Here is a 22309-nt window from a genome sequence, read left to right as displayed (position 1 = left end):
CTGCTCATTTGGGACCGGGTCGTGGCAGCAGGTTGACTTTCAATCAAAAGATTCTATGTTCCTTCAGTCTGTGTTGACGTTTGGTGGCACATTGCATCGTAGTATCCGGCCACCAGTGTGAGAATAGGTGAATGCCATGTAGTGTAAAAGCAGTCAATAGACTAGATCTCTTTTCTTAGTTGTTGTTAGTACACGAGCTGCAGCATTCTGGATCAACTAGAGAGGTTTAAGAGACTCATTAGAGCAGCCTGACAATAAGGAGTTATAGTAATCTAGTCTAGAAGTAACAAATGCATAAACTAATGTTTCTGTATCGTTTTAAACACAGTATGTGTCTGATTATTTTAATGTTACGTAGATGAAAAAAGGCAGTCTTTGAGATTTGTTATATGTGGGAGTTAAGTCCTGATCAAAAAGAACTCATAGATTCCTTACGGTGGTGCTGGATGTCAGAGCGATGCCATCAAGAGAAACTATGTCATTAGATAATTATATCATCAGATAATTTATGATATGATATATATCAGAAAAACTATATCATCAGATAATTGATTTCTGAGATGTTCTGGGCCGAGTAAAATAACTTCAGTTTTGTTTGAGTTTAATGTCAGGAAGTTGCAGCTCATCCAGCTTGAAGTTTAGCGAGCTGATTGGTTTCGTCTGGTTTGATCGAGAGATAGAAACCTTTGTCCAGCCTCGACTTACCTTCTGCCAGTCCCCTACTGGCTCATCTGCTTGGACTGCCAGCTTCCCTGGTTCCGGATCTTGTCTTCACGACTACGTTTCCGGTTGACATTTCCCTGAACTGTCTTGTGTGTGTGTTTGGGCAAACGTCACCGCTCACTCCCCTGTTTTTTGGTCCAGTTCAGCCTGCCAAACCAACCCGGTAGTCAAGGACTCGGTGGACATTACTGTGTGCTGCTTCACCTGTTACTGGTCTCCTGTGTGCAGCAATTGGGATATATCACTACTCGTTTCAGATACAACCACAAAGTCAATCATTGATCATGGCCATTGCCTAGGGTGTTCAAGTACCAAGAACACTTATGCACCATCCTGTGCTCGGCCATATGTTATGTTGTGGCCAATCAATGAGTAGCTATAGGGAAGTCATAGTCCAGAGTCCCAATTACTTCCCTATAGGTTTCTCCATTGTTGCTCATGTGAGTGTTAAAGTCCCTCAGCAGAACTATTGAGCCCTAGTTGGCAACCTTCTCAGGAAGCCACCCAAAGACGACAAGAAGGCATGGTACTCTGAGCTGCTGCCTGGTGCATGAGCTCCAATGCCATCAGAGACTGCTTCCCTGCGACTCACAGTCACATAGAGATGACCCTCTTGGTCTCCCTTGGAGAACTTCAACACAGAAGCGCTCACCAGGGTCTGTGAGTACTCATACCCATCCGGTGCCTCACTCTAAGAAACTCTGGAAAAGGCGATGACAGTGCGTAGCGCCATGAGCCAATGTGAATCCGATGTTGAGGTCATAAAGTTTGTACCTAACGTCGGCAAGCCTCCTGTTCTTAACCACTACTTTGAGCATTTCAGGAGAGAAAGAGATCTTCCAGTCTTTCCAGATAATTCCCTTCTTTTCTTCATATCTTTGCCGCAAGCAAGCTCTCCCTCTCCAAAAAACTGTGAGAATGCATTATGATCCTCCTCGATGGTTGACCCTCTTCTCATACAACTCTGTTACTGACAGGTCTATGCCCAGTGCTTCGGATACGTTTGTTCTCACAAATTTCCTTGGTTTGCCATTTTCGGCAAGGCAAAGGTTGAGAAGTCTGTCTGTGTATACATAGCATTACTGTCTTTAAACTAATGTTGTTTTAAAGCTCTGTACCAACCATGTCATTTTTTCAAACTGTATGACCTGTTGTGACCTCTAGGATAATCACAGCCTCATGAAAGTTTACAACCGTAAACTAGAGGAGCATTCAGAGGCTTCATATTCTGATGAGGGGGTTTCTGAGTGTCAAAATCAGAAGGGCTTACAATCCAATCTCCAAAAAATGCAATTCTTGCAGAAATCTCCAAATGTCAAATGTTTTGGATTCCAAATCACAGCATGGATTTTCTATGGTGTTCCTCATGGTCTTGATATCTTATTGGGATAAGAAGGTCCGGTTCGGGAGTCTCGGGATCGCCTCTCTGCTGTTCGCAGATGATGTGGTCCTGCTTGCCTCCTCGGACCGTGACCTCCAGCATTCACTGTGGCGTTTTGCAGCCGAGTGTGAAACGGCAGGGATGAGAGTTAGCACCTCCAAATCTGAGGCCATGGTGCTCTGCCGGAAACCGGTGGATTGCTCCCTCCAGGTGGGGACAAACTGCCTACCCCAAGCGAAGGAGTTCAAGTATCACGGGGTCTTGTTCACGAGTGAGGGTAAGGTGGAGCGGGAGATCATCAGGCGGATCGGTGCAGCTGCAGCTGTAAAACAGGCGCTGTACCGGTCCGTCCTGGTGAAGAGGAGCTGAGCCGGAAGGCGAAGCTCTCCATTTACTGGTCGGTCTACATTCCAACCCTCACCTATGGCCACGAACTCTGGGTCGCGACCGAAAGAACGAGATCTCGGATACAAGTGGCTGAAATGAGCTTCCTCCGCAGGGTGGCCGGGCTCACCCTTAGAGATAGGGTAAGGAGCTCGGACATCAGGAGGGAGCTTGGAGTCGAGTCGCTGCTCCTTCGTGTCGAAAGGAGTCAGCTGAGGTGGTTCAGCATCTAGTCAGGATGCCTCCTGGACGCCTCCCATTAGAGGTTTTCCAGGCACGTCCAACTGGTAGGAGACCCCGGGGAAGACCGAGGACACGCTGGAGGGATTATATCTCCCGGCTGGCCTTGGAACGCCTCGGGATCCCCCAGAATGAGCTGGAAAGTGTTGCGGGTGAGAGGGAAGCCTGGGTCGGCCTGATGGACCTGCTGCCACCGCGACCCGACCCGGATAAGCGGCTGATAATGGATGGATGGATGGATATTATATGATATATTATATATCACTTTTATCAGTTCTACAGTGGTAAAACAAAGGCTTTAATTTATCACTAAATCTGTGTAAAAAATGGTATCAACCCAATAATTACAGCAGCATTATTTTCTCGAGGGCAATCTTGGTTTCTGCCCCACATTCAATATTATTAAATATTGAATTGTGATTTTTGATTTGAGTTGTTTTCTTTCACACTTTATACTTGAATGTATACATATTATTTTCCTTTTCTTTTCTCTCCTTCAGGATCATGGGTCTTTATGTGTCTGTGGTCTTAGTCATTGGAAAGTTTGTACGGGGCTTCTTCAGTGAGATCTCTCACTCCATCATGTTTGAAGAGCTGCCCTGTGTGGACCGCATCCTGAAGCTCTGCACAGACATCTTCCTGGTTAGTGTGCAGTGTGTGCATATTAACACACTCATTCTGTATTTACTGTACTCCTATGAACACACATATCAGGGATTGAGTCAAATATGTTTTCCAGATTTGAATTAGCAGTTCAGAAGAGCAGAATTATGGAATATTCCCTTGATCTAATCATGACTATATTTATTTTAAATAATGGGAACACAAAACACAGTGTTGATGCCATATTGTTGGAAGTGTCATGGAAAATCATCTCTTTATAATCTTCATCCACAAGTTAATGTTTCTGTGTGATTCAGGTGCGTGAGACAGGAGAGCTGGAGCTGGAAGAGGAACTTTACTCCAAACTGATCTTCCTCTATCGATCTCCAGAGACCATGATTAAATGGACCAGGGACATGTACAGCCGAGAACATGCCAGATACTGACTGACCAGATGACGTTGTGTTGTAATGCACATACAGTGATATCTGAAGCACATTGTAAAGATGTCAAGAGGTCAGCCCAAGGGAGGCTTCTTGAGAATACTCTGGACCAGACTGGACATCGTCTTACAGAGACACACAAGAGGAGATGTACACTAGCAGACTACTGGATGAAACATCTCCAGTTGCTAGACACCTATTGCTGTTCTCCACAGCTACCTGAGCACTTTCATGAAACCACCTTACACTACAGGCTATTGAGAGTGCAATTGCAGTTCCACTGTGGATGGGATGGATAGCAGCTGGAAGTCTGTCCTGCAGGATTTGGACATACAAAACGTTCCTGGAAGACACAATTAGCAGTCGAATCAAGCTGTGTTAATGGTCAAGGGTCAAGAGACGCTTCATTCCTGACCTCTGTGTATTTGAGCCACATGGAGTGACTGTGGCTACTTGTGGGTTGAACCATCTGCAATTACTGTCAACCATACTTAAGTCCTGAACACAGCAGTGGCGCCTTTTGTTTGTTGGTGCGATTACTTTGGAAGTCTTTTTTGTCCCGTTCTACTTTCACACAGAACATGAATATTACGTGACTAAAAAGCGTTTTATTTTCTGTAACAAGGCTGATTTCTCTGAGCTAATAAACCCATAAACCAATCACGTTTTGCGGAATTGGTTGATGGTGCATGTATTTATAAAAAAACAACACAATCTCCGTAGTCAAATCCAAGACGGCAAATTGCATCACTCCTTTGACAAAGGCAGCGCAGACCAGATCCACTCCTTCAGTCCTCACCAAAAGTGCCTGAGACATATAATATTCGCAGGCGAGTATTTCACATTTTTGTGCTGTTTATTCATCATGCCTTTAGAAATATTTTTAAAATCATTATCCCTTGTAAAAGCAACGTGTGTGTGCAGTGGTTATGTTCGTTTGCTTCTACACCATGAACCCTGGACAGAACAGGTCTGCTTTAAAGCAGCATTTCAGGTTTTATTTCCCTTGTCAGACACAACCTTCTGAGTTTGAACGCATCCAAAGCCGCTTTCAGTTCCCAGACGCCTCAGGAAATATATGTGGCATAAACACGAAACTTCCAAGTAAAACAATGTGTGTCCCTATTGTGTTGGCTCACCTGGAGATCTTAAAAACTCTTGAAGAAATCAGACTCATTGACTGAAGAGAAAATGTGCTGCGAAAACGGTTTCCAGCAGACAGTCAAATGTAATGCGTGCGACTCGGATGCTTTTGAAGTTAAATAACTCAATTATCCGTCAGTGGTGTTTATAATGTAGTTACTTTGTTTTGGAATTTGTTAACCAATGTGATCATATGATTGACTTTCATTGCAGATGTCTGCTGTTAGCCTAGCGTTAGCCCTTTGCATAGTATTAGCCTGTGAATTAAAAACATCTGATGAAATGAACACAATTAATTTTGGCTGGCTTCTTACAGACTTGTTACTAAGTAACATTCAAGGATGAAAATGAATTACAAATGTTTTAATTGATGGTGGAGCTACAGTTACTGTGCACATTACATGTTTGGGTTATTTTAATTACTTAAATTCAGCATACTAATTTATGTTGTAGACTGTGGTAAGATATACTGTATATATACTTTAGAAGGAATAATTCTACATAGGATTTGCAGTATTAGGTTGTATTACATACAATAATATTTTCTAGCACTTTAACTGCTATTGTATTTATATATTTACAAATTGCTATTTCATGTCCCCTTAGCCTCAGAGTAATTTCAGTTCCTACCTTTCATTGTTTTGCGGGGGACAGGTGTGAGTGTAATAGACTTCGATGTTCTCAAATCCATAAAATGGAGGCTTTTGAAAACATTGCTGACCCTTTTTTTTGTTTGAAAATGTCCAGACTTAATTGCAAACTGTGGAGGGAAGGTCTTCTCTAAGATAGACTTCGCCACATCTTACCAGCAGATGTTGCTGGAGGATGATGCCAAGAAATACACTACCACCAACAGCCACCGGGGATTGCCAGCAGATTATGGAAAATGTGATGAGAGATTTAGCAATGACCTGTTAATTATGGGACCCTCAGAGTAGGAACATCTCCACGACCAAAAGGCTCTAAAGGTTCTACAACAGCTTCAGAAGAATGGACTACGAGTGAAAGGCTCTCAGTGTGAATTTGGTAAAACTCAATTAGGCCATGTGCTGGAAGAGCAGGGCATTCACCCTTCCAAGGACAAGGTGAGAGCGATGCAGACGTTTCTTGAGACGTCTTAATTATTATGGAATTTGTGCCGCAGCAAAGCATAGTGTAAGCACCTCTGCTCTGAGGACATGTGACTTGGAAATGGACTGAAGTTGAACAAGTTGCGTTGGTCAAGCGTAAAGAACTGCTTACTATTGACCAGGCGTTGGCCAGTCCATTTTATTCAGGTGAACACCCAGGTACCTGTAGGAGCTCACCAATGTCCATTCCCTGGATGTTCACTGGTACAGGACAGTGTTTACACGGGTGGAAGTTCACCATCAGCTCTTTGGTTTCCCCGAGTTGATACATACATTTATTGCATTTTTGCACTCTCATATTGTTTGTTGTTGTTTTTTTTATTTTATTTTTATTTACACCTTAATATGCACAAACATACTTGCACTCTTGCACTTCTACTGTTTAAGTTTAAGATAATTTAATTAATTTCCTAAATTAATACTCTGTTATTCTTTCTTTCATACAGCTATTTTATTGTTGTTGTTATTTTTATCTTTATTCTATTAGTATTATTATTGCAAATATCTTTCATCCCTCTTGTTTTATATCTTATCTTATTTTCTGTGTAAATGGCTGCTACGCGACACTAAATTTTCCCTTGGGGATTAATAAAGTATATATTCATTCATTCATCTGGGTCACCAGCCAATGGAGTCCTGGTTTAGTTCTCTGTATTCCAGGTGGGTCAATATACAGGAAGTGCAGATGATGGGATTGCAGCAGCAGAGAGGATTGGACAGGAGGAGGGGAGGATGAATGATCAAATATATTTCTGTATCTTAGGTTCACTCATATTATTGTGGAAATGTGAGTCCTTTAATATATATATCAGAATCAGAACTATTTATTCGCCAAATATGTTTACACAAACTAATTTTTCTTGGCGGAAGGTGCATAACATTAGACATTAGACAACAACAGTGCAATAGATATTACATTAAGTATAAAATAAAGTGCTCAGACAAACATAACAGTAAAAATATATATATATATATATACACTTTAACAGAGACTTTAGTATGTTAAAGTGCATATATATATATATTTTTTTTTTTTAATGTATTTTTATTAAATAATGTAAATACTACTTGACGTCCTGATCCACACTCCATACCAGTTGGTGGCGGTAATGCACCAATTTGTTGTTTGCCAACCGCTAATAAACCTATAAAAAGAAGAAGAAGAAGAAGAATGCACCACTTCACGAAGCAGGACTTCCGGTAGTGACGTGTTGGCCGCTACTGCTTCCGGTAGTGACGTGTTGGCCGCTACTGCTTCCGGTAGTGACGTTTTGGCCGTCACTACCGGTAGTCACCGGTTCTGCAGCCTCCAACACGTCACTACCGAAAGTAGTAGTCCGTATAGACGTCAGCTGCAGTTTGAACTGCGAAGAGAAGAAGTAAGCGGCGTGAACCCCGAGTGAAGGCCGGCAGCACAAGATGTCGCGCTGGCTGCTCGCAGCGGCGCTGCTGGCTCCAGCCGCGGGCTTCTACCTCCCGGGTCTGGCTCCCGTGAGCTTCTGTGAGCCGGGAAAAGACCAAGTTCCAGACTGCAAGGTAAACACAACATGGCACAGGGCTCCTGTGTAACTGTAGCTGCCTGGTGAGAGTCACAACATGCATGTACAGCATGAAGTGCAAGCATTGCGTAAATACACAAAAGACAGCAGCTGACTCACGCTAGTTTATAATGTTATGTAACTATACGGGAAAGAAACAGCAAAGCTAACAGATACCATGATAGCAGATAGGAGGCTAATGCTAGCTGCACTGCCTGAAATGCATCAAAGTGTCTGCGATAGTCTCGACATCAAGCTGCTCACAGATATGAACACTGCTCTGACTTCTGGTGGCTTCATTAGAATATAAAAACTAAATGATTTCCAACTGTTCAGCTCACAGCAACAAACACTTTATAAGACAAGCCACTAATAAGGTGCCTCGACATGTCTGACTATTGGTAAACTAAAGGATCATCATATAAAAGTAGCTTCATTCATGTTGATAGACACCTCTCTCTATTTCTCTCTCTCTCTCTCCCTCTCTTTCTCTGTTTCTCACACACACACACACACACACACACACACACACACACACACACACACACACACACACAGCCCTCAATCCAAAAATCAAAATGTATTGAATAAAGACAGATGTAATAGTTTATCAGAATTCACAACATGTTTTTTATTAAACACACAATTCAGTTTCAATCCAATTAATTATTGGCTTTAAGTCTTTCAAACACATTTTCACTGCGGGCAAAAACTCTCCTGCAATCTCAGATATCTAACCTTACATGATCCATGTTTCTCCTTTTTCTGTCCTCAAATATGACAGCGCTGGGTGCTATGGCCTAAAATGTAAAGGATCATTTTGAAGCATGGACAGTAACGATATATATATATATATATATATATATATATTTATTTATTTTTTTCCAATACAAACGCTTGGGTAATAAAGGGGTAATGCACTGGTCTGACAGTGTGACCTTTCAACCATTTATGCCCACATGGCAGGGTGCACCACAGCCCACATAGCAGGGTGCCCACATGGCAGGGTGCACCACAGCCCACATGGCAGGGTGCACCACAGCCCACATGGCAGGGTGCCCTACATAGCAGGGTGCCCACATGGCAGGGTGCACCACAGCCCACATGGCAGGGTGCACACATGGCAGGGTGCCCACATGGCAGGGTGCACCACAGCCCACATGGCAGGGTGCCCTACATAGCAGGGTGCCCACATGGCAGGGTGCCCACATGGCAGGGTGCACCACAGCCCACATGGCAGGGTGCACACATGGCAGGGTGCACCACATGGCAGGGTGCACCACAGCCCACATGGCAGGGTGCACACATGGCAGGGTGCCCCACATGGCAGGGTGCCCCACATGGCAGGGTGCCCACATGGCAGGGTGCCCCACATGGCAGGGTGCCCACATGGCAGGGTGCCCACATGGCAGGGTGCCCCACATGGCAGGGTGCCCCACATGGCAGGGTGCCCCACATGGCAGGGTGCCCACATGGCAGGGTGCCCACATACCCAGAGTATCAGAACAAGACTAGAAAAGAACGTTTTTACAATGTTGGGTGTTAAAAAAGAACACCAACCAATCCAGAATCAATATCTAGCAACATGAAAGTGAACGCCTGACTGGATGAATCCTGCCGTCTGCTTTTGTCTTCCTCTAGTCGGCCATTGAGCTGTTTGTGAACCGGTTGGATTCAGTGGAGTCTGTTCTGCCTTATGAATACACTGCGTAAGTGCAAAGTGCTTCACGCTCTACCAATGTCTGTGTTGTTCCTTTGTATGTTTCTTCATTTGATCCTTTTGAGTTATTCCATCAGGCTGCACAACTTACTGCTCTCTGCATTATTAGTGTCCAAAAGCATTGAAGAGTTATTGCTGCAGTTTAAAGCTGAAGTGGATAAATAGGTAAATATTGAGCCATTTCATCTATTAAATACATAAACTATAACAGAACACTTTTCCTTCTGCTATAAGTTGTTTAATATTTTTTTTAAATCATGGCTTTATTTACATTGTGCACATACCTGTTCACTCACCAGCCCAAACACTAAATGGTTATGTGCTGGTAGATTTTGGAATAATAAAAGTACATTTTCAACAATGATCAGAACAGTTGAAAGCATGATGATGACTTCAGTGTGATTAAAACAACAGCACTGCTGCCGTTATTATTCAATTCAGCTGTGTGTCTGTTCCAATGGAAGCGGAACGCCTCTACTTCTTATGCATTTTGACCATATGATACAATGTTATGATATAATGTTATAATATAATGTTAAATAAAGGTGTTTTGGTTCAGGTTCGACTTTTGCTCGGAGAAAACATTGAAACGTCCATCGGAGAATCTGGGCCAGGTTCTTTTTGGGGAGAGGATCGAACCCTCACCGTACAAGGTAACACACATCTACAGAAACACAGACACACACACACACACACACACACATACACACTCACACACTAACTGTCTTGTGTGTCAGTTTGAGTTTAAGAAGCCTGTGACGTGTCAGAAGGTCTGCACCAGAACCTACAACACCAACACCGCAGCAGACAAGACCAAGCTGGACTTCCTCAAGAAAGGCATGTTGCTCAACTACCAGCATCACTGGTACGTATGACACACACACACACACACACACACACACACACACACACACACACACACACACGTCTCATAAAGTGAAGGAACATGCAACCACATTTTTACATTCACCAAAACACATTTGTGTGATGTGAAAAACTTAATGTTTGCTGAATAGTAGGAGCTAGATGAGTCGTTTTGTCCGTGGTCCTCACTTGTATTGGTGTTGGAGGCAGTGGTGAGGGAAGCGGTGTGTGTTATCAGCAACACCATGAGTTTCAGATCACAAGGTAGCTGTGTGAGACGGCCGTGTGATGACGAGGAGCCGGAGCTGTGGAACAATCTGTTGTTCATCAGACTATGAACCAACACTGCAGTAGATAAAACTGTCAGTGTTGTAGCATCTACTCAAGTGAACAAAGAACAGATCAAAGAGGACCAAAGTACACATTTTCCATCAATAAACTCCAACTACACAGTTTTGGTTTTGGTGGCTAAAGTGAGCGCTGAGTCTCATATCTTTTGATTATTTGACGATGACGTCGCAGCCTTGGAGGAGCAACCTTTGAAACATTTGGAACAGCTAACCTAATGAGACGCTTATTGTTTTTGCAATCTGTTGCCATGCATGCTACTCTGAGTAACCATGGTGACCGCCAGTCTGTCCCACCACGACCCTGCTCATGTGTGAAGCAGGTGTGTGTGTGTGTGTGTGTGTGTGTGTGTGTGTGTGTGAAGCAGGTGTGTGTGTCGCGTGCTTGATGCTATCGTGTTAGTAAATGTGTTTGCAGACATTGTGTTAAAGGCCAAGTTGGGTCTGCTGTTGTCAGTGTCCACTGTGCACATGAGTGAGCGTCACAGGCTTCTGTTGTGTGTGTGTGTGTGTGTGTGTGTGTGTGTGTGTGTGTGTGTGTGTGTGTGTGTGTGTGTGTGTGTGTGTGTGTGTGTGTGTAGGATCGTGGATAACATGCCCGTCACTTGGTGCTACGACGTTGAAGAGAGACAGAAGTTCTGTAATCCTGGTTTCCCGATTGGCTGTTTCGTCACAGAAGCAGGTCGACCCAAAGACGCCTGCGTGGTCAACGTGAGTGCACACACGCACACACACACACACGCACACACACACACACACACACACACACACACACACGCACACACACTGGTCTCTGATACATCAGCAGCTACTAACTACTGAAACATTCAGGTTTTAAGGCCGCTATGCATGGAATCAACTGATTGTCATACTTGTCTTTGTCTTCTTCATTGTTCCTGCCCTCCATGTCAGAATGCATCATGTCCCACACGGAGATGTTGTATATAATAACACATGATATCTCTGTCTGCTTTGAACCTGTGTGTCCTTTTTGTTTTCCAGTCTAACTTCAATGAAAATGATGCTTTTTACATCTTTAACCACGTGGACATCACCATCCATTACCACATCGTGGAGCACGAGCAGCTGGGAGCTCGACTGGTTGCTGCCAAGGTGGAACCCAAAAGGTGAGAGTTTGAGTTTGTATAGAGCTTATAGATATATATGACTATAGTATAGAGCTTATAGAGATATATGACTATGATATAGAGCTTATAGAGATATATGACTATGGTATAGAGCTTATAGAGATATATGACTATGGTATAGAGCTTATAGAGATATATGACTATGATATAGAGCTTATAGAGATATATGACTATGATATAGAGCTTATAGAGATATATGACTATGATATAGAGCTTATAGAGATATATGACTATGGTATAGAGCTTATAGAGATATATGACTATGATATAGAGCTTATAGAGATATATGACTATGATATAGAGCTTATAGAGATATATGACTATGATATAGAGCTTATAGAGATATATGACTATGATATAGAGCTTATAGAGATATATGACTATGGTATAGAGCTGTCTTCAACATGTGACCTTACTTATTAATATTACTTCCACCTGTCGTCAATGTTCCCTCTAATTTTATTTATTTATTTATTTTATATATAAATAATAAAAGTATCAAAGGTGTTTAATCATTTCTCAGCAGGTACAACATTTAAGTGGAACTTCGTTGAAAGAAAAATGCTAATGCAGTGCTTAACAATAGTTATAGGCCTATTAAATTGACATGGTGTCATTTTTCCTAAAGGTAGCCTATATAAACAATTTAATAACTTCATATTCTTCATATTTAAATATGTCTGAAAGTTTCATCCTACCTGTGTCAGTTTGGACTATTTCATCTAGCCACTCATGTTAAACGTTAGGCAGACCTTTTTCTGGGGCGCCTGCTCTGCCTTTCTTTTCTCCATGGAGGCCTATAGCTGCTGGAGCAGGGCCCGCCAAGAGGAGCCTAAACAGCGCCGGCCCGAGCTCATGTGGCGCTCTGGGCGAGCTTCACTCCTGCCGCCCGGAGGAGGACAGCGGGGTGGGGGGTGCTAACGGAGGCAGAGCGCTAGCAGAGGTACAGAGAGCGCATGTCGAGAAACGGGACGCTGATTGGCCAAGAAGACTCGACACGTCAAAGATGTTATTATTACGCAGATGGCTCACTTCTATCTCAGAAACACTGGCGCAAGAAAGATGTTTAACCCCTGAAAAAAAAACGTTTGTGCGGTCTGAAAAATCTATTGCGGAGCCACTTTGCCTGGCCTGCGCGGCCGCGCACACACACAGCTTAGAGGGAACACTGCCTGTCGTACAGTTTATCATCCTGATCTTCTCCCTTTATGTTGCATTCTTCAATCCATTTCCTTTGTCTCTCTCTCTCTCTCTCTCTCTCTCCAGCTATGAGCACCCGGATGAAGACAGCCTGGATTGTTCTGGAGGACCAAAGTTCCTGAAGAGCAAACACAGCGGAGTGTTTGAGATCCCGTACACCTACTCTGTCACCTTTGTGGTTCGTACAATAGTGCCGTCTTTGTGTTGTTTGGCTCTAAAGAACTCTTGGCTAGAACCTGGAATGTGGAGGAAGTAAAAGACTTGATGACACTCGTGTAGTTATGTTGGTTGAAGACATTTCAAATGAAAATGGGACCAGTGTAAACATGTCATTTGACCGGTCGTGTAGTTTTCCTGACTTTGGAGACAAACTGTGATGTCTGCCTGGTTTCAGCAGTCTTCTGTAGTGTGAATAAAAACACCAACATGTGTAGTGTAACTGCAGTAACTGGTACATAAGATGAAGTAGAGAAATTACCAGGATTTATACCGAGGAAATAGATTTAACTCGTATGAAACAAAACCTTCAAAACTGGAAATGATGGTTTTGTTCGGCCTTGACTGGTAAACCGTGATAATAGATGCAGCAACACCTCCCACCAGCGCCCTGTCGTTGTTCCCTTTCCTTCCATACATAGACATCAATGTTTATATACATGCATACTGTACATGCATTAGGATGTAAAGGAACGTAACTATGTAAACTGTGTGTGTGTGTGTGTGTGTGTAGGAAGACAAGAATATCCGTTGGGCATCTAGATGGGACTACATCCTGGAGTCAATGCCTCACACCAACATCCAGTGGTTCAGGTGAGACTCAAAACACACACACACACACATATATATATATATATATATATATACATTTTACACTTTTCTTTATGCCATAATTTGCAGCGCCGCTATGTTTGCTAGCATTAATTGTGTTTTTGAGTCTGTGTTCATGAATTTTCTGTCACTGACGTTTGGAAGTTCATTCACAAAATGTGTCGACACAGTCAAGAGGTGATCAGTTCATCAGGTCAGGATCGTTAAACACCGATGAGTAACTGTTGTTGTTGTTTCTTCATCCCAGCATCATGAACTCCATGGTGATCGTCCTGTTCCTGTCTGGAATGGTAGCGATGATCATGCTGAGGACTCTGCATAAAGACATCGCCAGATACAATCAGATGGACTCTGTGGTGAGTACGTCTGTGTCTGGAGGATCCCTTCTGTGTCTGGAGGATCCCTTCTGAGTCTGGAGGATCCCTTCTGACTCAGAGAATCTGAGCTCTAAAGGGTTATGGTCCAGCAATGAGATCACTTTATATTTACTGTCAGACAACCGTCGTGGCTCACTGATGGAGACGTTAGGGCTCGAGCTGTGTTTCCTCTCCTCGTCGTTCTCCAGGAGGAAGCTGTGTGTGTTCTCATCTTGTGGTTCTCCATGTGGTTCTCCAGGAGGACGCTCAGGAGGAGTTTGGGTGGAAGCTGGTCCACGGAGATGTTTTCCGACCTCCCAGGAAGGGAATGCTGCTCTCGGTGTTCCTCGGCTCTGGAACCCAGATCTTCATCATGACCCTCGTCACTCTCTGTACGTCTTTTTCATCTTCATACTCGTTCATAAGAATTACATAAATAGTCCTAGGTGCCGGGCTTCAACCCCTTCTGTCATGTCCACTGGATATGTAATGCTCAGTCTTCACCTTGCATAATCACGTTTTTTAAAAAGGTAAAATATAAGACATGCAACAGCTCATGGTATCAAATAATTAGAAAGACATGGTGTACAATTTCACATATCTTATTTACCTGCCTCTCTTCAGGGAACATTTACATTGTTCTCAGCAATAACAGATCTTAACGCTGTGAGAGATCTAGTAGGGCTGTGCGGTATACCGGTTCAACCGGTATACCGCACAGCCCTACTAGATCTCTCACAGCCGGTTCAACCGGTATACCGGTCGCCGCTTTTGGCAGCAACAACATTTAATGTTCACAGCTTGAAGCTGAAGGAGCAGCAGACGGAGCTACTTACGTCTCATGGTGACTCACTTGACTCATGGTTTGAACGAAATGACATCGCCAAAATGCATGCTGGGTATATGAATTCACCAAAATGCCCGCCCACACAGGGAGACTCTTCTTGTGCAGGAAGAAGTCTCTTCCTGTGCGGCTGAGTGGGCGGGATTTAACCAGCATGCATTTTGGCGATGTCATTTCTTTCAAACCATGAGTCAACTTCTATCCCTGAGACGTAAGTAGCTCAGACCGCATCTGTGACTGTAAACATTAAATGTTGCTGCCTGCCGAAGAATGGCAATAGTCGTTATGGCTGTGCATGCGCCACTAGTATGAAGGGATATGAAATAACTACATTCCCCTGGGTCCTAAATCCCTCCACGTTTAGCTTCCTAACACAACCTATGTACCAACATACAAACAGCTGCTGGCCAGTTGCGAGCGAGTGGTGAAAAACGACGGCGATGGCGGCCGAGGTCCTTTTCGGTGTCAATAAATTGATGTGTTTATTTGGAAAAAAATACCGTGATATACCGTGAAACCGCCAGAATCTTAAAAATACCGCGATATGAATTTTTGGCCATACCGCCCAGCCCTAAGATCTAGTGGTGAGTTGCAGGTTTATATTTAAATATACAGGGATAGTTCTGCATTATAAACGATGTTAGCGGAGAGTCCGTCTCATGGCAGAGACAGACTCACCGGCTGAAGTGGGACGCTTTCCGTCCCCCACATCATTTATCTGCTTCTCTCAGTAACCGTCAGCGTGACCACAGACAACAGAGTCCACGCGGTGCAGACGGCATCATCCCATCGGCTCACCGGTCTTGTAAATACTGAGGACTAAATGTCAGATGTCTTGCACAGAGAAAAACACAACATGGGGCCTGACTTCTCCTCTCTCCTCTTCCTCTCTCCTCTCTCCTCCAGTCTTCGCCTGCCTCGGGTTCCTCTCTCCTGCTAACCGCGGCGCTCTGATGACATGTGCCGTGGTTCTCTGGGTTCTTCTGGGAACGCCTGCTGGATATGTGGCTGCTCGCCTCTACAAATGTAAGAGAGAGAGGGAAAGGAAAGTGTTTTCTTGGTGGCGGGGAAAATAATAATATGGAGAAAAGCTATCGAATATTTCACAAATCCAGTTTGATTTAACTTCTATAACTCCTTTTCTTCTTTGTGTTCGGTTAATTGACAGCTTTTGGAGGAGAGAAGTGGAAGACCAACGTCCTGCTGACGGCCTTCCTCTGTCCCGGGTAAGACTGCTATGTAGCATGACACTCGCATCAGGGTAGAAGGTTCCTATGAGAGAGCAGCTCCTTGATGCCACCATTACCCTTCACTTCCTCTGTCCTCTCTCAGGGTGGTGTTTGCAGATTTCTTTGTGATGAACTTGATCCTGTGGGGCGAAGGCTCTTCAGCAGCGATGCCCTTTGGGACCCTGGTGGCCATATTGGCTCTTTGGTTCTGCATCTCAGTGCCTCTCACCTTTATAGGAGCATACTTTGGCTTCAAGAAGACCGTAAGTACATTTATATAAACGTACATCCATTCATAAGTAATACTTTCTGTCATAATGTTTCTACTTCAGGATGAACTCATCTTTGATTCCTTCTCTCTCTGCTTGTTTAAGGGGATTGAACACCCGGTGAGGACCAATCAGATTCCTCGTCAAGTCCCAGAGCAGTCCTTCTACACAAAGCCTTCTCCTGGCATCATCATGGGAGGAATTCTGCCTTTTGGATGCATATTTATTCAGCTGTTCTTCATATTGAACTCCATCTGGTGAGAATGAAGAACATGTTATTATTCATAGAACGCATCAGACAAATATGAATACACACACATGATTAGCTAATCATATGTGTGTAGTCATATGATTAGCTAATCATATGTGTGTATTCATATGATTAGCTAATCATGTGTGTGTATTCCAATAACAAATCGACTCATCCGAAATGAAAATAAACCTCAGAGCCCAAAATGATGACAATGTTAAAGGAGAATAGAGCTGAAACAGGTGGTTTAATAACTACTCATACATTTCTCTTATTAAAATATGAGAACAATATATATACATACCTGCAAACTTGTCACCTTTCGGCGAAATTCGCCGTTTTGAAATGAAAATATGTCATCCACGTGAATCGTGTAGATCCGAAGAGTTTTTGTTTTTGGGAGGGGCGTCAACTGGCCGGTGTTTCTGAGATTGGAGTGGGAAACGGAAAAAAACTGAGGTTGTGATCATCTTAGCAATAGAAGATCTTTGACGTGTCGAGTCTTGGCCAACCAGCGTTAAGACGTCTACAGCTTCATTTCCCTCCCACCAGTTTTTTAATGGCAAGCTAGTCAACTTGCTAACACGTTAGCTATCGTTGTTGGAGAGACAGCGAGTGAGATTACTGGCAGCGGAGAGTCCGTGGCAGCGTGTGACGTCAGACAGGAGAGCGGCGAGTCAGCGGCGCTGCAGTTCTACCTACCGACACCTGACTACATATAAGGAGAGGACAATGGAGATTTTATCCAACTTTTTTTAATAAAAAAAACGAAATGAGTTTCCTCCATAGGGTGGCCGGGCTACTGTTTATATTTAAGGGTTTAAGATCTACGTGTAGAAAGAAAGTGTATCCTCCAGTTAATTATAATCTGTATAGTTATGTGGTTATAATGATGTCACACTCGAGAGGTGTGCATGTTCAGGTTTACTGGTGGAAACATTATTCCAGTGTTCTAGACTAACAGTGCCTTCTCCTCAAAGTAAAGTGGTATAACAGTATGACATAATATGGTCAAATACAAATGAAATAAAAAGGCTGGTACATTATACATATTATAGCATATAAGTGTAATATTATGAAGTGAAATGTAGTAGTAGCAAAACAATATTCAGTATAGTATTGCAGTATTGCATATTGTAAGTATTAAGTAAGTATTAAGTCTACAAAATACATGAGATATATATGTGTGTATGTATATATATATATATGTATATATATATATATATATATATATATATATATATATATATATATATATATATATATATATATATATATATATATATATATATATATATATATATATATATGTATATATATATAAAATATGTATATATATATATATATATATATATATATATATATATATATATACACACACACACACACACACACACACACACACACACACACACACACACACACTTGGGTATTGTCAAAAGAAGAAATAAAACCCATAATGACCATAGTTTGTCAGCTTCTCGATGATTGACGCTGTTCGGCACTGGGAGGGTTATCCTAATTAAAGGTATTTTTCTATTCAACTTTGACAATATATGGTTTATGAAAACCCCAAATGAATGATCTAACTTGGCAGAACTAGAGACTAACGACATGTCGGGGTTAAATGTAATGTTGTCTTTACTTCTTCTGCTTTCCTCCAGGTCCCATCAGATGTACTACATGTTTGGCTTCCTCTTCCTCGTCTTCATCATCCTGGTCATCACCTGCTCGGAGGCCACCATCCTGCTGTGCTACTTCCACTTATGTGCTGAGGTAACCGGCAGGATCAATAAAGCACTATTACCATTTATTATGTTTACGGGATGTGGAAGATGTGTGAAGATGTCAATGTCAGCTATTTGTTTATTTGACCAGTAATAAACTATCCACACGTGCAGCGGCCGTACAGCCCTGTTGGTGCATCAGTCAACACCAAGATGGCCGCCGCCGCACGGCAAGAAGATAAGATAGTGATGTCATTGTGACCGTCTCTCAGGGCTTTTCAGCAGTTGGGTTAAACTTTGTTCTTCCCCTGCGGCTCGTTTTGATGACTGTAAATTTAGATTGTATGAAACCGGTTGAGGTGCAATGCTGCCTCCTGGTGGATAGTTTAGTGATCACTGTTATATTGACCGGCGGGGCACGGCTTCAGGTTGGGCCTCAGTTACAGAACGGAGTGTTTGTCCCTCCCGTCTCGACTCTGTTTCCTCCCTCAGGACTACCATTGGCAGTGGCGCTCCTTCCTGACCAGCGGCTTCACAGCGGTCTACTTCCTGGTCTACGCCATTCATTACTTTTTCTCCAAGCTGCAAATCACTGGACTGGCCAGCACCATCCTGTACTTCGGATACACCATGATTATGGCTCTCATCTTTTTCTTATTCACAGGTACGTTACATTACATTTAGCTTTTGAGTACAAACTCACAACAACAAGAATCAAGAAAGTACAATTTCTTCAATAAAGTTAAACTACAAAGTGCTATCAGTCAGAGATGTTTAAGGTACGTATATCCATTTTGGATTTCCATCTTTCTCCTGCAGCTACAAAACGGATTATTGGGGGAAAAGAGAGATCTCAGTTTAGAGAGTGGGAAAAAGTCTTGCTGTCAGGATGGAGGTGTCATTAGGTCATCAGCTGTTGTGAGGGTCCGATGCCAGGATGTGGAGCTTTGTGTCTCTGCTAGATGTGGCCATCAAACATAGTGACAGAATAGTGACATGACCTGAATATGACTAATATAATATAATATGACTAATGGATTTGATTGCCACTTATATTCAGATATATTATCTATTTATATATAACTATAATCCATCAAACCCATGTCCAGTATTCACTCTTCCTTAAATAAGTCAAACGAAATTAGAAATGCATGTGTTTTAAGAAACTCTACCATCCAGTAAGTCTTGTAGTGTTGTGACTCAAGTTGAGTCATTTGGTGGAGACTCAACCCTCGTCCTCACATGAGGGTCACGTGAGGGTCACGTGAGGGTCACATGAGGGTCACAATGGGTCACATGAGGGTCACGTGAGGGTCACATGAGGGTCACAATGGGTCACAATGGGTCACATGAGGGTCACGTGATGTGGCGTCGGTCTAACTCAGCTGCATCTTCTGTCCTCAGGCTCAATCGGCTTCTTCGCCTGTTTCTGGTTCGTCACCAAGATCTACAGCGTGGTCAAAGTGGACTGAAGGATCCAATCTCAAGACTATTGGCTGGAAATCCCTTTTCCCCCACGAACCTCTGAAACGTTCAGCCCTGTCGAACTGAACTTTACAGTGTGAACCTTCACCTCCGACGGACGGCTTCCTCCCTCCGGGAGCCTCCAGTGTTTCTGCGTGTGAGCATGTGACGGGCTCGTTATTTTGAACATAGAGTATTTATCTGCATATAACCTGAACAAGCCTGTTCCCAGTATCTATACACAGAGAGGCGGTTCATCTCATGACCCACAGCTGGACTGTGCAGACCGTGTGTCAGCCATCATGTCATGCCTTTCACATTCGCTTTATGATGATCCATGCGCACTGTTTGCAGAAATTGCAGTCGGGCAAATACAGCTGTGAGGGCCCGCCTCTTTACAGCTGTGAAGGCCCGCCTCTTTACAGCTGTGAAGGCCCGCCTCTTTACAGCTGTGAAGGCCCGCCTCTTTACAGCTGTGAAGGCCCGCCTCTTTACAGCTGTGAGGGCCCGCCTCTTTACAGCTGTGAAGGCCCGCCTCTTTACAGCTGTGAAGGCCCGCCTCTTTATAGCTGTGAGGGCCCGCCTCTTTATAGCTGTGAGGGCCCGCCTCTTTACAGCTGTGAAGGCCTGCCTCTTTATAGCTGTGAAGGCCCGCCTCTTTATAGCTGTGAAGGCCCGCCTCTTTATAGCTGTGAAGGCCTGCCTCTTTACAGCTGTGAAGGCCTGCCTCTTTACAGCTGTGAAGGCCCGCCTCTTTATAGCTGTGAGGGCCCGCCTCTTTATAGCTACGAGGGCCCGCCTCTTTATAGCTGTGAAGGCCCGCCTCTTTACAGCTACGAGGGCCCGCCTCTTTACAGCTGCGAGGGCCCGCCCCTTTACAGCTGTGGAGGCCCGCCTCTTTACAGCTACGAGGGCCCGCCTCTTTATAGCTGCGAGGGCCCGCCCCTTTACAGCTGTGGATCGGTGAATCCTGCTGCTGACAGAAAGCCGAAGTCCGGTCTCCGTCGGTGCCGCCTCTGTTCCGGTACAGGCAACACGACGGAGGGCCGTCTTTGCTCAGAAGCTCTCTGGAACCTCGCTGCCTTCCTGTTCGGTCTGGTTTAGTTTTTCACTTTTGGTTAAATGCATTTCTCTAAACCGATCTCACTTTTTGTGAAAACTTCTCACACAGTTCTCAACAACTTGCTTCCGTTGGCTTTGTTTTCTGAAACTTGAGTCTTTCTCGTGAGGCAGAACCAGACAATGTGTTCCCTACTATGCATGCCCAGGACGGCCCAGCATCCAGTCCTACGGAACCGTATGTCCGCTCAGGATTGATGTGAATATTTATGTTTGTTTTTTAAGATGTTAATCTAATCATGCGAGCTGCACAAAGAGGGCTGTAAGTTCACAGCTTTGGAGGATGAGTGAACCAATTAGAAAGATGTCGCTTGATTTTTAATGCATTTTGTGTTAAAGTAAGAAAAAGTTACTGACTGATGTTTTTGCTCTGAAGAGTTTTGGAAGAAAAAAATAATAAATTCAGAACTGTGTGTAACCAACTGTAAAAAACTAAAGATGTATATTCTGAGCCATTAGTGAAGTTCAAGAGACGAGAGATTGAACAGATGACGTCGTGAGGATCGGTCCTCATGGCTTCACTATCGAGAATAAATGCATTTCTTCACTTTGTCCGTGTGACATGGGTGTAAGTCATTCTTGTTCTAGTTGACCAACGGGAGACGTCAGTTTCTTTATTTCCAGCTCATTACCGTGACCCTTTTTGTAAGTAACTGTCATACATACTGGACACTTTTATATTCCTGAAGCCAAAGGAGAGCGTGGATTCATTCATTAATTCTCCTTTTGGTTTGGAATGACCTTAGATTAAACTTTTGTCTTACTTTTTAATGTTATTATCGACTAAATAATCACGTTTAAGGTTTCAAGATGAAGGCGCTGATTCAGGTCGTGACCACGGCGCCTCCCTGTGGTCACGTTAGCTTGCTGGACATCAGCACAAAGGTCACTAACTGCAAGTATTGAAAAGGTTAATATATATTGTTATGAGATTAGAAGCCGTTCAAACAAATTTGGAGGAAAATAAAAAATTAGGACTTTAAGTCTTTATTTCCTAAAATGTTCCATACATCTCTTTAGAGCCAGATGAACACGTCACAGACTCAGATAATCTTCCTTTTGTGGTTGATATAGAATGGTTATTTAAAGTTCGCAAGAAAAAATACAAGAAAAGCACTAATGACCTGAAGGAGCTGAATGTTTTGACATTTGAATGGTGTCTTTAGCTGAAAGTAGTGCGTACCAACTGGGCTGGACTAGTGGGGCCCCTACGTGTCCACTGTAGGGGCCATGGTTATAAAGGAGTAGGTGGGCTGTAGGGGCCATGGTTATAAAGGAGTAGGTGGGCTGTAGGGGCCATGGTTATAAATGAGTAGGTGGGCTGTAGGGGCCATGATTATAAATGAGTAGGTGGGCTGT

At 43.4% G+C, this 22309-nt stretch overlaps 2 protein-coding genes across 2 annotated transcripts in view; both read left to right on the top strand.

The window, feature by feature from the left end:
• Nucleotides 1–5541, top strand: part of piezo1 (piezo type mechanosensitive ion channel component 1 (Er blood group)) — a 75271-nt gene extending 69730 nt beyond the window's left edge. The window contains exons 52-53 of the mRNA XM_079229825.1: nucleotides 3229–3370; nucleotides 3649–5541. Coding sequence (XP_079085951.1) covers nucleotides 3229–3370; nucleotides 3649–3777 — 271 coding nt within the window. The 3' untranslated portion in view covers nucleotides 3778–5541. The remainder of the gene's footprint in view (nucleotides 1–3228; nucleotides 3371–3648) is intronic.
• Nucleotides 5542–7466: 1925 nt separating this feature from the next.
• Nucleotides 7467–19839, top strand: tm9sf2 (transmembrane 9 superfamily member 2; the record flags this gene model as incomplete). The annotated part of the gene is made up of 17 exons (XM_079230283.1): nucleotides 7467–7583; nucleotides 9227–9294; nucleotides 9865–9958; nucleotides 10043–10170; nucleotides 11098–11227; nucleotides 11519–11643; nucleotides 12931–13042; nucleotides 13595–13674; nucleotides 13940–14048; nucleotides 14308–14440; nucleotides 15799–15918; nucleotides 16061–16118; nucleotides 16225–16384; nucleotides 16496–16647; nucleotides 18305–18416; nucleotides 18860–19031; nucleotides 19772–19839. 17 exons carry the CDS (start codon nucleotides 7467–7469, stop codon nucleotides 19837–19839), a joined length of 1938 nt encoding a protein of 645 aa, XP_079086409.1.
• Between the last annotated feature and the right edge of the window lie 2470 nt (nucleotides 19840–22309).

Source organism: Taurulus bubalis, assembly GCF_910589615.1.
Source record: "Taurulus bubalis genome assembly, chromosome: 14".
NCBI classification, from domain to species: Eukaryota; Metazoa; Chordata; class Actinopteri; order Perciformes; family Cottidae; genus Taurulus; species Taurulus bubalis.
The sequence above is the reverse complement of the archived record's forward strand: the minus strand, read 5'-3'. Positions and strand labels throughout refer to the sequence as shown.